This window comes from Perca fluviatilis, chromosome 21 (assembly GCF_010015445.1).
Source record: "Perca fluviatilis chromosome 21, GENO_Pfluv_1.0, whole genome shotgun sequence".
Classification (NCBI taxonomy): domain Eukaryota; kingdom Metazoa; phylum Chordata; class Actinopteri; order Perciformes; family Percidae; genus Perca; species Perca fluviatilis.
In genome coordinates this window covers 12,158,157-12,173,837 of record NC_053132.1, presented here as the reverse complement: position 1 = coordinate 12,173,837, position 15,681 = coordinate 12,158,157, and the positions used below count along the sequence as shown (strand labels likewise).

General features: G+C 40.9%; 2 protein-coding genes across 4 annotated transcripts; one reads left to right on the top strand and one right to left on the bottom strand.

The window, feature by feature from the left end:
* Positions 1-538: 538 nt before the first annotated feature.
* Positions 539-7,756, bottom strand: chst3b (carbohydrate (chondroitin 6) sulfotransferase 3b). Its single transcript, XM_039787282.1, has 3 exons — positions 7,486-7,756; positions 2,953-3,168; positions 539-2,752 (listed from the first exon to the last, which is right to left on the bottom strand). Exons 2-3 carry the CDS (start codon positions 3,030-3,032, stop codon positions 1,525-1,527), a joined length of 1,308 nt encoding a protein of 435 aa, XP_039643216.1. The 5' UTR covers positions 3,033-3,168; positions 7,486-7,756; the 3' UTR covers positions 539-1,524.
* Positions 7,757-8,954: 1,198 nt separating this feature from the next.
* ghitm (growth hormone inducible transmembrane protein) lies at positions 8,955-15,613 on the top strand. 3 transcript variants are annotated; one of them, XM_039788118.1, is made up of 9 exons: positions 8,955-9,060; positions 9,449-9,607; positions 10,393-10,495; positions 10,787-10,898; positions 11,214-11,355; positions 11,551-11,659; positions 11,865-12,053; positions 14,710-14,881; positions 14,998-15,085. In XM_039788118.1, exons 2-9 carry the CDS (start codon positions 9,476-9,478, stop codon positions 15,083-15,085), a joined length of 1,047 nt encoding a protein of 348 aa, XP_039644052.1. In that variant the 5' UTR covers positions 8,955-9,060; positions 9,449-9,475. The 3 variants fall into 3 exon arrangements, with proteins under 3 accessions (XP_039644052.1, XP_039644053.1, XP_039644051.1); XM_039788119.1 differs by having other exon boundaries at positions 8,986-9,063; XM_039788117.1 differs by lacking the exon at positions 8,955-9,060 and having other exon boundaries at positions 9,476-9,607; positions 14,998-15,613.
* The last annotated feature ends 68 nt before the right edge of the window (positions 15,614-15,681 follow it).

Genomic DNA, 15,681 nt, shown 5'->3' with positions numbered 1-15,681 from the left:
GCTAGCATGGCTGTAGACTTGTTTGAGACTGTGTCAGGGAAGTGTTGATTCAACTGTGGTCTTTATGAGGCCTGAGTTTGTAGTGTTGTTAGGCAAATAATCTGTGAAGGGTCTCTCAGTGTTGGTGAGTTTACTTGTGCCCACTGTTCCTCTTCGCTAATGTAGTGTTCCTGCGTTTGGTATAAATAGCCTACATTGGCAAAGACAGGCTGTAGTTACAAGCCAACCCCCACTAACACTGATGGGAGTGGGATACTCCATTGCAACCTTTACACAGTTAGTATTTATTGCAGATGAACTTTTCACTGTGTACTGTATGTTTTTACACCACATGGTTATCTTTTGCATTGATCTGCCACATCTGCATCTTGCATGCTGTCCTTTGATCATTTAAAAAAGATAACTGACAAAGATGATGAAATGGGGAAGCTGTGCTCATGTCAGTTGAATGTGAAACTCAGACACGTTTACTAAAATAACAGTTTTGCCACAGTTATGGATGCAGTATTTTCATGCCAAAATTGAGATGTTTTCCGGAAATTGTTAAAGAAGCTTTATTGTAACAAACAAAATGCCAAAGGAATAGACTGGAACATCAGCAAACAGTCTAGAAGGCCAGAATATCAGGGCCTCTTTTTATCACCAGCCAAGAGACTTGTGTCAACAGACAGACCTTTCTCGCACAATCCTGCAAACCAGCTGCAGTTGGAATGTTAGCATACAGTGGCAGTGTAAACATCTGTTTTTAGAGAATGGGTCCTTACAATACCGAGGACAACTTCAAACAACTTTTGGCCAATTACAAACATGCATGTACAGCAAACTACAGTATACGTGTGCAAGAAAAGTACAGCTGCAGAGGGGAAGAGAACCTGTGGAGCACATTCAAAACTGGAGTCATTATGACTATTAGCAAAGAAGAAATAAATAAATTAACATGGGACATTACTTCTAAATCTCATGTGTAGAAATGACCTGGCAAAACATTGGTATTTCCTCTTCCTGCCATGAGCATTGCTATGCAAAGCTATTAATTTTTTTGGCTCTGCACAAACATTTCGTTTCAAGTTTCTTTGGTGTGAAAGCGGCCTACGGTATATTCCTAACTCAGACGTGTTGACAAACCCACAGCTATCTCCCTTAGGACTTTCCTATATTTGCTAAGGAGTTAAATTTGGACAGGCTTGCAGGACAAGCAAACGATACATTTTGGACAGAGAAAATAGTCCGGAGTGCAAAAACAAAGATAGCTTCCTATTTTCACTATTCTATACCCATATGTAAAGTCTCAATATACATCCTTGCTTCAATAGTTGAAAACTTAATAGGAATTTTCCGCTCAACAATACATTTTCTTCATCAAACTATTTTAAATAGTAAAAAACTTTAAATAGCACACTATCAGAAAATATATAGCTCTCTGTATCAGGATAAAATACCCTAATAAATATCTTTCATTCCAGAGTTTTCTGAAAGGTTGTTTTTTTTCCTGCATCAGAGTTCAGAATTCATGTCCATTAAAGTCTACAAAAAGTTGAACACTTTGTCCTCAATCAAACTAAGAGACTTATCTGTTAGCATTTCCTCACTGCTTACAAATTTATATCCAAAAAGCTTCAGCGTTGGTCCACAAACCTTTTGTACAACCTGGGCTATTTTAAATGGTAAACTGAACCTCCATTTCTCTACTTGTTCGGAGGAGTTTTTCTGTGTGGAGTAAACACCGCTGGTCTCCTTGGAGGCCTGGGTGTTCTTCAGGATCCAGGATTTCACTTGCGGAGTGAACGGGATTCCAGTAAACCTGTACATCTCTGTTGCCTTCGTCATGGGGAACCGAGCAATGTCCTCGTACCGCACCAGCATGTAACGCCTGCGTAGCCACGGTGGTTGTCTGAGGCCGATCTCCGCTGACATCCTGATGTTGTCACAGTTCCCTTTCAGCTTTCTCACCTCATCATCATCAATGGGCACATCCCCATCCATAGCCCACTGCTTCCAGTTCTTGTATTTGGCTGCAAAGGCAACCATGCGTGAGGCTAGTACAGCTCGAGGATCCCGAACAAGCTGAATGAATTTCACGTCAAGGCGTGGGTCCTCAGTCAGAGGACGAAGGTTCTCCAGCTGCCGCACCCTCACTGACTTGATGGCCCTGTGCTCCTTTTGGAGGCAGGACTCAGACGCCATGGTCAGGTTCAGGGGCCCACAGCGTCTTGTCCTGCAGCGATAACGCTCAAAAACCCCTTTGATGACGGGGCTGCAGACCGACTGCTCACACAGAGAGCTGCTGGACTCCCTGCGGAAGAGGGCATTGGTGATGTGGTCCACAGGGACAGGGTCGATGAAGCTTTCCAGCAGGGTGAAGTCACACAGCAAGAGATGCTGAAGCACCTCGCGGTACGCCTTGGCTGCTGCTGTGGCGTTGGTGCCACCGGTCTCCAGCGTCAACATCTTCTCCACGTGCCACAACGGCTCAAACAGGTAAAACATGTTGTTGCCCTGCTGGTTGAAAAACTCGCCCACAAACGAAGAGCCCGTCCGGGTGGTAGCTAACAGGAGGATGTGTTTCCTGCCCCTTGTCACCACCTCCTGGTGCTGGCTGTAATTCTCCAGGCGCCGCTTCATCAGCGTGAAAGCAGAGTCCATCTTGCTGAGTGAGGTAAAGGAACCATTGTGCTTCAGCAGTATGTGGGAGAAACCACTGGGCTGTAGAGGGGTCTGGGGGGTCTGCTTTAAGGTGAGCTTATCTGACACCCTATAAGTGCGAGAGGAGTCACAGAGTTTTATTATCTTTCAAAGTTAACAGAAAGATGTCATTGCCGTGTTATTTAACTCAACATCTGCAGCAATTTTGTGTTGGTGAAGCGGTTTTTGTTAAATATTTGTTAAAAGCTTAAACACACAAACCTGCTGGGAATTATTAAAGCACTCCATTGATCACTGAAATGGACTTACCTTGAGATAATGTTGTTTTCCTTCTCAATGATAACAAGTGCCACAATAAAGACGATGGGTATTGTGTATTTGATCCTCATTCTTGGATGTAGCTGTGCCTGGATATGCTTTTACAGACTGCTTCTTAATGGGTTCTGCCAATCTTGCAAGTCTCCAGCCGCCTTCTTAAAGAGCCTTCCAGTTATTTGTATTCCCCGTTGTAGGCGATGTTTCATCCTGTAAATGAAATGAACATCAACCTGTCAGTTACACATTTTGCACATTTGAGCACGGCGGTGAGTAAGTACTTTGGTCTCAATTCTTTCTGTCGAAACACATCAAGGTATTTGTTTTAACCACTCATGGAAATGGGGAAGTTGACAGTCTATTGTTGCATATGTAAAACTGCACTGTAATTGCCAAGTCAGAGTTGTGGTTATACAGAGTGCTTCATCTTTCACATTGCCTCTTTTCTTTCTCTATTTTTTATTCAAGCACATCATCACTGTACTGTGTTCTGCAAAACCAACTATGGAGGCATTTACCTAGAGACAAAAATACCATATCTCGAGAAGGTAAGAATAGAAAATAGCTGAGTGTGCTAGACTGGAATCTAAGCCAGTTCTTCCCACGAGGAAGTCCGTGTTATCTTTAGGTGCACCAGTGCATTTATGGAACATGCCCACCCACACTGCAAGACCGAAGGCTGGTGCACATAGAAAAGCTGTATTTATGAGTCAGTCTTTGTAAAAAAACAATTGTGAGAGCACAAGTGAAATATGACTGAGAGACTCCAACCAAGCACAATTCTGTAATTAAACTGTAATAAAACAACTGCAAAGCTGCTTGCTTAAAAACTCAGTTGTCTGAGTTAGAGTGATAATCCTACCTCCCACTTATATGGAAGCAGAGCAGTGCGGTCCAAACTGCCAGCTGCTCCTCCATGTCAACACTGGGAGGAGACCTTTTCAACAGAGGCCCACAGTGACATGGGCTAATGGTACAGTAGACTATCTGGTGGCGGGCTAATGGCTTGCTGCTTCCCCATAATATGCCTTTGTACTTCTAAAACACTGACTGACACAAGGGGGACACATGTCCCAACGCTGAGATGTATAACTGTACAGTGCTGAAATTGAAGGGGAAAGTCTGCATGTCGTGGAGCCATAAATTGTAGTGCTCTGAGCCTCCAGGCTGTTCAGTACTTGTGTATACTCTGTGGAGGGCGGGTAGTGGGTAGTCAAATGAAGATAAGAGTGGATTTAATTATGCCTATGTGTATTTGGGAATGTCTTCCACATTCCTGAAAGATTGATATTTTAAGATAATGGCAGCTTGGCTCAGATCCCTGACTAATCTTCGGATTTTAGCATAATCCTGCCTTACCTCGTCTGCCAGTGAAAGGGTCAATAACACGGCAAGAGTAAATGAGACAGTCTCCACCCTGAGGAAATTGGCAATATGTCAGTTTGATGTGTGCCCACAAAAATGCCTAAGTTAGACATTTAGAAACATTAAATGTGTACAGTCGGTCTTTTTAAATCCTGAATCAGACGTCTGGGTTTGTGAAAACATTTGTTTATTGGCTCCGCCAGGTGCTACGCACAGACTCCTGAGTATGTCTGTGATTTCTTATAGATCACTTTTAACCAGTTGCAGGTCTAGCCTCGGGTCCGAAACATTAATGAAACTGCTGCTATTAATCAGCAGAGCCACAAGCCAACAGGCCAACATTTCTCTAACTTCAGCAAGGTAGTCATGTGTTTGACATGAAACAAGCAGCATGGTGTTGGAAGCCCGATACATGAGCATCATTTTCTAAATTCTGATGAGCCTTTTTAAGTTTCTGTGTAACACGTCTGGAGGTCCAGTTCTCACACCCTGTTTCAACCTTTTTCCCGGGCCAGTTTTGAAGCACAGAAGCCAGTTCAAATAACTGCACTCTAAACACAGGGAAATGGTTGGACCCTTCCTGCGAAATTCTCTGAGGGGGAATGGGAAGTTTACAGTTCCAATAGAGCATGGTTGACGTGGAATGGCGTGTAATGAAATGGTGAACAGCTTGTCTACTGAGACACGTTTTCATCGGGAGGAAAAATCAGCTCTGTCTTGCACCACCCTGCCACAACCACAAAGGTCTCTTTACACAGGAGTAACTCTAAACCTCCTTTGGGCTGAGATCGCAGAACATAAACTCCCAGGTCACTCACACGTCACAGCGTCAGTGACTAACCCCCTGATGTAACAAGTCATGTTGAACATGTCAGATAGTCAGCTGCACCAAAGGATATTACTTTGTCTTTTAGTCGTCAGTGGTCATTTAACATTGTACAAATAAAGTCACAGTTTGTGTAAGTAAACCACCAGAAGATCTTAGTAAATCTACCATTTTACAACAGCATATTTGGTCTGCAGTTTTTTTCTACTGTGAGTGTACGGCAAAAATGATTTGGCCTAATGAAAGAGACACGAGTGACTGTTCGTTCAGTGAAAAAGTTAATTTGAAATCAATTTAGAGTACTAGACTATATATTTAAACGCACAATACAGTATGTGTGTTTAAAATGATTGTTCAGGAGGTTTTCACCGGGAGCCAAATCATCTCCTTTGCAAAGAAACCAAGCTGGTGATTAAAACCGGTAAAAACACTGAATAAAGCGGTTTTGCATTAAAAATCTGTTTCTTTGAATCTGTTCGGCGGATAAGGGACATCCCGGAGGGGCTGCGAGTCGCAGCGAAAATATATGGTTACAAACAATCTAAAAAGTGTAATGTAAAAATGTGGCTTCAAACTAGATAAAAAGTCCATTCATGACAGCTTCTGGAAGACACCACAATGCTGACAAATGTGCAAAGAGGATATGACCCTACTAACAGGCAACTAATTGTATGGAGCGTTATCTTGATTAAAATTACTAATTTTTCTGGGTTTGAACATTGTTGGAAACATTCGGAATAATGTAAGTACACAATTCATCAAAATATATAACATAGGTCTAGTCCTTTTTATACATTTATACAAGTTACATATTTTACCTTTTAGCAGTTTTAGTTATCTCTATATATGATGTAAAACTAAGCAAAGTAAGCCACATCAACAATTCATCAAGAAAATAAGTGGTCTGAGGTTTTGTCATTTATATGGTAAATTGGATGTACACCAATTATCTCAGCTTACTGCATCTGCTGTGTAAAGAAAAAAAAAGAAAACACACATGAGCTGACATTGTTGAATATTCACAAACCACTGAGGCATATGACACTTTTGATCATCTACTCATAACAAAACCACCACTGCACCATTTATCATCTTGCTACAAATGCTTTTAATAGCTGCCTCTTATTTAATGTAAATCTTATGTGAAGACAAATTGAACACCACCCAGCCAAACCCACTTTGCCTACGATATTGCAAGTGAGCACTATATGCACAAAATAGTTTTCATTTGTGGCCAACAGATAAAGGAAATTTATTTTAGATCCTCTCTAAAATACAGTATGTAGGCATGATAATTACAGGATGCGTGTCTCAATACACAAAAATAACAGAATACAATACTTTTGAAAAATAATGGCAGTGTAAGATTGGGCATTATACCACTATATACAGCATGAGATGTTAGAAATTTGTAAACCATCATTTTTTCTGTACTGATTTTACCGTGATATCTATCTTTGTAATATTTCTTTTGATTTTGAAGTAATCGTTAGTAATTTATTTCATAGCTTTAGCTATGACTTTGCAAATTAAGATTTTTCATTTACTGTAAAACATATCATCAGCCTTTTAAAAATGGGATGCATTGTTACTTCAGGTATTTAATTAGCCAAACACAGACATCCCCATCTGGTTATTTTATCTATAAACATGTTTCTTAATTTACTTTCCAGAATGTGTACATTTTACAATCATGAGTAGATTGTAGAAAAGTTTGTTCTTGGTCCGACTAACTGACATATGTCCATTTCTAGTAGGCCTACAAAAAGAATCTTGTCTAAACATCTTTAAAAGGACATGGCATGCATGCATGCTTAATTAAGTCTGAGTGCAGGCGAGATTAATGCTTGTTGATGGAATATGTTTGGGACAATGTGGTGATTTTGCATATAGTAGATGTAGTGGTCATGCAGCACAAGTCAAAAAAAGTATGCACGAATGATATTATTATAGCCTACATCCAGACAGTGACTTGGCAACTTTTCTGTTAATTTAGGTAATTTTGGTAAGTCGTACTGCAACAGTCCTAATGCAACAGCTGGGTCTCTGGGGAGCATGCGCTGCATTCAAAGGTCAAAAGGACAAACCGGCCAAACTGAAGTCATGCTTTCTTAATAAGAAAACTCTTTAAAAGGAAAAAGCCACTTTGCTTCAACTTTTATGTTAGAGATCCACAACTGTTTTATGGTGACTTTATTGTAGGCTACATTATGTTTATTTTATTTTTTTATTAGGGTGTCATTCGAGTTTAAAAATTGCTCCCATGTTATATTATTTGTTAGCCTTTTATAAAATATAATTCAAATGTATAAGGTTTATCCGCTCTCCATACCCACCATCATGATCAGCTGCGGTGTCTGAAGGCGTCCCGCTTTGGTTCACGCGTAAAAAGTTGACCAGCCTTTCCTCAAAGAGCGACTCCGGATATAATTTAATTCCATTACTTCCCAATACTTCACTCCTGTAACAAAAAACAGTCCAATCCGAAAGAGGAAGTAGCTCTACTAGGTTTGGTAAGTAAAACCTTTGGGTCTGATGGACTCATGTTTGAGGAGGCTGCAGGTCAGGCAGCCCGCCGAACTGAATGACAAGTCTGTGAACAGTTGAGACTCAGTGAATCACATGGGAAAGTTTGGTTCAAAGGAGCGGAGCTTCAGGCAGGAGGTGCACTGCCACTGCCCCTCACAGACTCTTGTTTGTAGTCTGTGATAAATTGGCAAATAAACTTAGTACACATAAAACACATGGTGAACAATGCGAGGGGCTGCTACTGTTGTTATGTGCCGGAGTGCCGCTGTTATTTAGGCCTATTTTATATTTGTATTGATGTAGGCTAGTCACAACAAAAGAAGAGGCAAGCACTCCACCTAGTGGAAATATAAAATAATGTGCGTCTAAATGTAGCTTATACATTGTTCTGTATGTACAGATAATTACAAAACGCTTACAGATTCTGTATATAACGTGATGTATGGTAGACTAAATTAAATTAAAAAGCAAGTCATTCCTAGCCTACTACATTTCAAGAGGAAATAGCTAGGCCTATACTTTTTACCCCACTACATTTATCTGACAGCTGTTATTTGTTACTTTTGTTACATTTTGAGATCAGTTCCTAAAATATATTGTATGTAAAGTAGTTGAAATGATAGAGTTACAGTATTAACACATCACTCCTAACACATTACTGCATCAGTAATAGTAGGCTACAGCAATTATACTGGCCTAGTGTAATACCTCATGAAATAACACTCTGAATGGGGAATTGTGAATTATGAGTTAGCTGGCTAATTTTTGGGGTGGCAGTAGTAGTCCGTTGGGTTGGGAACCGGAGGGTCGCTGATTCAAGTCCCTGAAGTACGGAGTGTGGACTGGTAGCTGGAGATGTGCCAGTTCACCTCCTGAGCAAGGCACTCCACCCCGTCGGAGAGCATGCAGTAGTCGCAGCGCCCTCACTCTAACATGTCTCCATTTGTGCATGTATAGGACCTGAGCATGTATTTGTATTTCAGGCCTGTGTGTAGTGTGTTCTAACAACAGAGCGAAAAAAATGTACTTTCCCCACTGGGGATCAATAAAAAGTATAAATTAAATTACTTTTGAGACTTTGATTAGGCTACCCTTTGCTGATTAAATAATACATCTGCACTTTTACTTATATTAAACATTGAATGCAGTACTTGCTCATTTTATTTACATTTTGGTATTTCTATTTGATCTATTATAATCTGAATATGCCTACTCTTCAACAACTGATTATGGAGCCCAAATTAGGACTACAATTCCCATCAAACCTGTCGCATAATGATGACGCACGATTGGAGAATTTTCACGAAGGTTGCAAAACAATTGCGTCAGTAAATTGCGCACTACAGTTTCCAGAAAGGTGAACGTCGAACATTGCTCTCTTGGTAGTAACTTTAATTTACATCTGAATTTCTTGAAATAGGACATCAGACAATTCATTATTAGTTGTAAGAGTTAATGTATGTGGTCAGGCTGAACACCGTAATATCAGAAGTTCCCAAAAGACTAGCGAAATTAGCTAGCTAGTCTTTAACGTCCCGCAGCTAGCATAATGTCATGTGAGCTAACGTTAGATAACTAACGTGAAATATTATATCAAGTTGTATTTTTTATTTTTTTTAAATGGCCAGTGGTATTGCTACAGTACTTTTAACGGTGTTGCCTAACTGGTTTGTGACTTTACTCAAATATACTGTAGGCCTGTGTGTTTAAACTTTATGTAACACGACTGTCGCTTAGTGTAAGTTAACAAACGCTCTGTTTATTTTTCAGACTGATACAGAATAATATATTGTAACCATGTTGGTGGCGAGGTTGACGTGCCTGAGGAGTCTTCCTCTCGCCGGGCTCCGTCCTGTGCTGTCACAGGGCTCCCCAGCCCTGAGAGCACCCACCCTAAAGGCCTGTCCACCCCTGCTCAGGCCCCAGCAGGTACTGTCAACCCCAACAGGCTACTATTCATGGCTCTCTACACTTCTCTAAGCTTTCTGATTGCTACTTTCCATTATGACCGCACCAGTACCACAACTAACGTTACTATTACTTTGTACCACTCTTACTAAGATTAGACCCTTGTCTTGAGTCACAACAGATATTGAAATACACACACACGGTCAAATAAAATGAGGTAGTGGGCCCTGAATGCAAAGGAAATTGCATATGATATGTCACGCCTCAAATCACTAGAATGTTTTTCAATTGTCATGCACATTTTCAGTATATGTACCTTTTTGTTGACGAAGGATGGATAAAGATAGCAAACAATGTCTCAGATTTTACCAATTGTCTCTACCAGGGCCATGGATGGAGCAAAGTGATTGGCCTGCAGGGTAGGAAGCTGCAGTCTAATATTCAGAATGTATGACGGTGTCCTTACAAAATTCGAGATGTTTGCAACAATTCAGAGGTCTGACACAAGGCTTAAAAAACAGTCCTGTAATAGATGGGTCACAAATTTGAACCGTGCAGCAGCTGTCTTGTACCATCAGTGCCCCTATTAATTGAATTTAAACATCTTTCTCTGTAGTTTCTGTCATCACAACTGCAAGCAAAACACCTACACTGTGAAATGATAATTGAAATGAAGTTCACTGAAATGGTGTATCCACACCACAATATGATCATTGTCAGTTTTTATTAACAAGGGTGGGTGTGAAATCCCAGCCACAAAATCAACAATTGCAGTTTTGTGTAAAATTTAATTTTTCTTTCACCAGGGTTATTCCTCCAAGGCCAGATTTGGTTTCCGCCGTGGGAAGACAACCAAAGACCAGCTCAAAGAAGCAGCTTTTGAACCAGCAACAGATACCGCCATTAGAAGTAATCACTATTACATATACTAGTTAAATATACTATTTGACATGCTGTTACGTAGAGTGCGCTGTTACATAACTGAACTGAACTATGTTATGCTATCCACTCTCTTGAACAAGCCAACTCATAATGAGTTTGCATAGTTTAGATCCTTCTTTGATGGCTATCTAAATTGCCATAATGCCAAAATCTCCTATTGAATCACAAATCCTTTATATGTGACAGCCACTGTGTTTATCTGTAATTGTTAATGCATGCAATCTAAAATATGTAAAATATTAATTGTTGTGTCCACAGTTGACAGCATGGGAAGAATGGTTCTGGCTGGAGGTGCAGCAGTTGGCCTTGGAGCTTTGTGCTACTATGGACTCGGCATGTCCAATGAAATCGGTGCCATTGAGAAAGCAGTGTGAGTAGCAGCTTTGTGTACAAGCAGCTCTTTAATTTTGTTTTGAAGCATAGGCCAGTAGTGATGGTGCAGTGGATATGACACATGCCTTTGGTGTGGGAGATCTGGGTTCAATTCAATTCCCTGCCATACATCAACCAATGTGTCCCTGAGCAAGACACTTAACCCATAGTTGCTCCAGAGGCGTGCGGCCTCTGACATATGTAGCAATTGTAAGTCTCTTTGGATAAAAGCGTCAGCTAAATGACATGTAATGTAATGAAAATCTTCCTTCTAAGAGCTCTATATTCACCTCGCTCTTCCCTCTCTGTGCAGGATCTGGCCTCAGTATGTGAAGGACAGGATCCACTCCACCTACATGTACTTTGCAGGCAGTATTGGATTGACGGCTTTGTCAGCTGTAGCAGTGAGCAGGACCCCGGCACTTATGGGTCTGATGATGAGAGGATCTTGGCTGGTAAGCTTTATAACTCAAGTAGACCCAACATAGGTCCTCACTGCATTGCAACATTTATTTTCAAATTAAATTGAAGGCTAATACGCAATGGAGCTGGTTTGGTAATATCTGTACTTTTCAAAACTGACTCAGAGAACATGTTTAGGTGTATTTACAGGTTATTAATATGAATGCCTGATGTTTATTCTAACCCAGGCTATTGGAGCAACTTTTGCGGCTATGATTGGTGCCGGCATGCTGGTCAGGTCCATTTCATACGAGCAGAGCCCAATGCCCAAACACCTGGCTTGGATGTTCCATGCAGGTTTGTAAGACAATGTCTTGTGGAAAATTATTATTCTGTTATGTTGTCCCACTCAGCCGTTATTTCTGTTATGTAGGTGCCTCAGTTTGACACTAGAGGGCAGTCATGTAAAGGCAGAGAATAACATCTAGTCGTTTGGCACAGATCTGTGTTGTTTGTTGTGAATGTGGTATTCAGTTGTCTTTTTACTTAATTTACTGATTAGGTGTGATGGGGGCTGTCATCGCTCCCCTTACTCTCCTGGGAGGGCCTCTGGTGATGAGGGCCGCCTGGTACACCGCTGGAATTGTGGGAGGTCTGTCCACTGTGGCAATGTGTGCCCCTAGTGAGAAGTTTCTCAATATGGGCGGGCCATTGGCTGTTGGCTTTGGAGTGGTCTTCGCTTCCTCAATTGGTTAGTATAATGCAGTTTCACCTCTTAAACTTGGTCTCAGGTGCACTACATGCAGTACTGAATGCAAGTTTGAGGGTTTTCAGACTGAAAATGGCATTGCGTTAAAAGTAAAGTTAGAGTACAGAAGTGTGAGCATCCTAGCGAAATGTCAATAAGTTAAATGACATGACGTGTACGTAATGCCATTTAATGCTTAATTAAAGGGGTGATAGAATGATTATATAGGATATTTTACACTGTTCCTTAAGGTCTCCTAATAGGGTATGTAACATTGGTTGGGCTGAAAATTGCCCGAATGCTATTTTATTAGGCCCTTAACTACCCTGTGAATATGGCTCTATTTGGAACAAGAGCTTTTCTTCCAAATATGGTATGCTCATTAATATTCAGAATGAGCTACGTGCTGATTGGTTTGAGCAAACTACATAGAAACACATGGGAGACTCATATTTCAGACACTGCAAAGTTATACATTGTTTATCGGGCTATTCCATTACAAAATTCACTTCTGAAACTTTTTTATGCGAGAAATCAACTATGTAAAGCTCAAATATGGGCCGCTTTACGAAAATGGATGGCTAATTGCAACTTTTGTTCGACTGTGTGTCGGAGTTCACGCGTGCTGCCTGTGTTGCTGCCTCGCCCGGCCTGCCCTCCTTCACAGACCCCGGCCTGCTATGAGGTACTTGGAGCTGGCAGCCCACTGCACTCCATACCCGCACAAAGTCACCGTCTCTTGGGCTAATGACAACCAAATGCCCCTGCCCTGACAGAGCTCCAGGGCTTGCAACTCCCCTCTTCCTGCTAGCTAAATGCCCGGTGTATGTGAGTGAGAGCGCGGTCATCGAGCTTGTTACGCCAAATCTCTTACCACAGGTTTCAGTTAATCTTTTAATGTGTGTAATTATAATGTGTTGAGTTATTTAAACAAACGATTGGGGAAATAAACGCCGCTGTCCGCGAGTCCCATTGATAGAGCCTGCTGCTGGATGTAGATTTGTAGCTGCAAATCACGGATAGTTAGCTTCATTTTCGGCGTCATTCCAAGTATATTTACAGTTTGAATTTCGTCACGCCACGTATAGAACATCTAACTATGTCTTATAAAGTTAACAACGGTGTCCGATTTTAAATTAATGCATATTTGTGAAGAGTAGGGCTTCCGTTAGCTGCAACTGTCCCTTCAATCCTAGCTACCTGTGTGGCTACAAATCACGGATAGTTAGCTTCATTTTTGGTCGTAATTCGAGTATATTTACAGTTTGAATTTCGTCACGCCACGTATACGAATCTAGCTAAATATCTCATAAAGCTAACAACTGTGTCCGATTTCAAGTTAATGAATATTTGTGAATTTCAGAGCAATTCTAAGAGGAGGCTAGCTAGCTCTCATTGATAGAGCTACATCCAGCAGCAGGCTCTATCAATAAGACTCGCGGACAAGCGGCGTTTATTTCCCCAATCGTTTGTTTAAATAACTCAACACATTATAATTACACACATTAAAAGATTAACTGAAACCTGTGGTAAGAGATTGCTGGCGTAACAAGCTCGCTGACCGCGCTCTCACTCACATACACCGGGCATTTAGCTAGCAGGAAGAGGAGACTTGCAGGCCCTGGAGCTCTGTCAGGGCAGGGGCATTTGGTTGTCATTAGCCCAAGAGACGGTGACTTTGCGCTGGTATGGAGTGCTGTGGGCTGCCAGTCGTGACGCAGCTCCAAGCACCTTACAGCAGGCCGGGCGGCGAGGCAGCAACACAGGCAGCACCGGCGCTGAACTCCGACACACAGTCGGACAAAATTTCCAATTAGCCATCCATTTTCGTAAAGTGGCCCATATTTGAGCTTTACATAGTTGATTTCTCGCATAAAAAAGTTTCAGAAGTGAATTTTGTAATGGAATAGCAGAGATCTGCGTGACCTAGCTAGATTCAGAAGACTACCTGATCTCAGGTCAGTTGTGTAGCCTATGTAAATGTTGGGGCGTGACCGTTCTCTTAATACACCCATGGGCTGACAAAGGTTCCGGTTTTTGGGAGGTTGACGTCAACTTCCAGCTTTGTTGAGATTCGCCCGTTTTCAGCGGCAGTTTCAAAATATGAGATTTTCATAGTAAAGGGGAGTCAATGGGATTTTGAGCTTCTATGTATGTCCTATTTACCCCCCGAACTGTCGTTATTCAACTTCTGTCACCCCTTTAAAGACAATAGCCAGGTATAAGATGTTTTTATGAGAAAATTCACTGACACAAAAAATCAAAATCAAAATTAAATCACACACAAAGTGTTAGTTTTCACACAACTAATCCATTTTGCAAATTAATTTGGTTGATGTCACACAAGAGAAAAGTATCTTTGTTCTGTAGGAATTCATTTGCATAATCTATAAAAAAATAAATAGCACACATATCTACCAATTATGATGCTGTCAGATAAAATAGAACAATTTGTCACATACGTGTATATTTATTAATAAACTGTGCCAAGCAGCTTAACATCTCATTCATTTTTATAAACCCTTTTGGAAGGTAGCTGATCTATCCGCTACATACATACATATTATTATAATTATTATCATTAATTATTTAGGTCTGTGTGCTATCACTTTGAATCTGTACTTGTCAGTCTCAAGGCCAATCTTCTCGTTTTTTTCAGGATCAATGTTCCTGCCACCCACCTCAGCGTTCGGAGCAGGCCTGTACTCTGTGGCCATCTACGGAGGCCTGGTCCTGTTCAGCATGTTCCTCCTCTATGACACACAGAAGGTCATCAAGAGGGCAGAGACACACCCACTCTATGGTGTACAGAAATATGACCCCATTAATGCGTAAGTCACATCAGAAAATATTCACTCACACTATTACACTTTAAATGCTGTTTTCAGCAGAATGCTAGTAATGTACTTGCACCAAGGTAGCGATCTCATTCTTCTTTATCGTACAGGTGTATGGGGATTTATATGGACACACTGAACATCTTCATGAGACTGGTGATGATTCTGGCTAACGGCGGTGGCGGCAAAAGGAAGTAAACAGCAGCATCCTGACTTGAGCTTCAGTTTTACCTTCCGCAGAGCTAAACAAAAACATATTTTATTACTAGCAGCATACGCCAGGTGTTCTCTTAGTGATTAACTGGTAAATATACATGAATGCTTTGCAAAAGTGTAAAGAAGACCAATCGTTGTATATTGATAACACCCTGAGAGCTCTTACCTTGGTTGTGGAAGTATCTGGTTAACCCTGGGGGTTACAGATGAGTTAAATCTGTCTGTTAGCATTGTTTTGCCTGCCTCAGATGTCGTTTGTATTCTTCATGTTTTGTATTTATTTCAACTTGATGGTGATGTGTTTCTGTTTCTATAAGGATGAAAGTTCAAGAATATCTGGTATTTGCAAAAGAAATGACTGGCTCAGACTCAGTACAATAAATGACCACAGTATACACTGATATTGCACTTATGTGATGGGTTAAATAGGTTGGCACTAGTTCTTATATTTCTGAGAAAATAAACAGTAATTTCAACAATGGAATCACTCAATAAACAAGTCAAAAGTGATGTTTTTTTGTCAGATGGTTTATTACCTATGTTGAAAAGTGATCATAAAATCCAGCAGAGGTTGCGCT

Excerpts from the sequence above, each read along its gene's own strand:
- chst3b (XM_039787282.1), bottom strand. The coding sequence starts at position 3,032 with ATGAGGATCAAATACACAATACCCATCGTCTTTATTGTGGCACTTGTT. Across the intron at positions 2,753-2,952 it reads GAAAACAACATTATCTCAAG|GGTGTCAGATAAGCTCACCT; the intron begins GTAAGTCCATTT and ends TCGCACTTATAG.
- ghitm (XM_039788117.1), top strand. The coding sequence starts at position 9,476 with ATGTTGGTGGCGAGGTTGACGTGCCTGAGGAGTCTTCCTCTCGCCGGG. Across the intron at positions 10,496-10,786 it reads AACAGATACCGCCATTAGAA|TTGACAGCATGGGAAGAATG; the intron begins GTAATCACTATT and ends TTGTGTCCACAG. Across the intron at positions 11,356-11,550 it reads TGATGAGAGGATCTTGGCTG|GCTATTGGAGCAACTTTTGC; the intron begins GTAAGCTTTATA and ends ATTCTAACCCAG.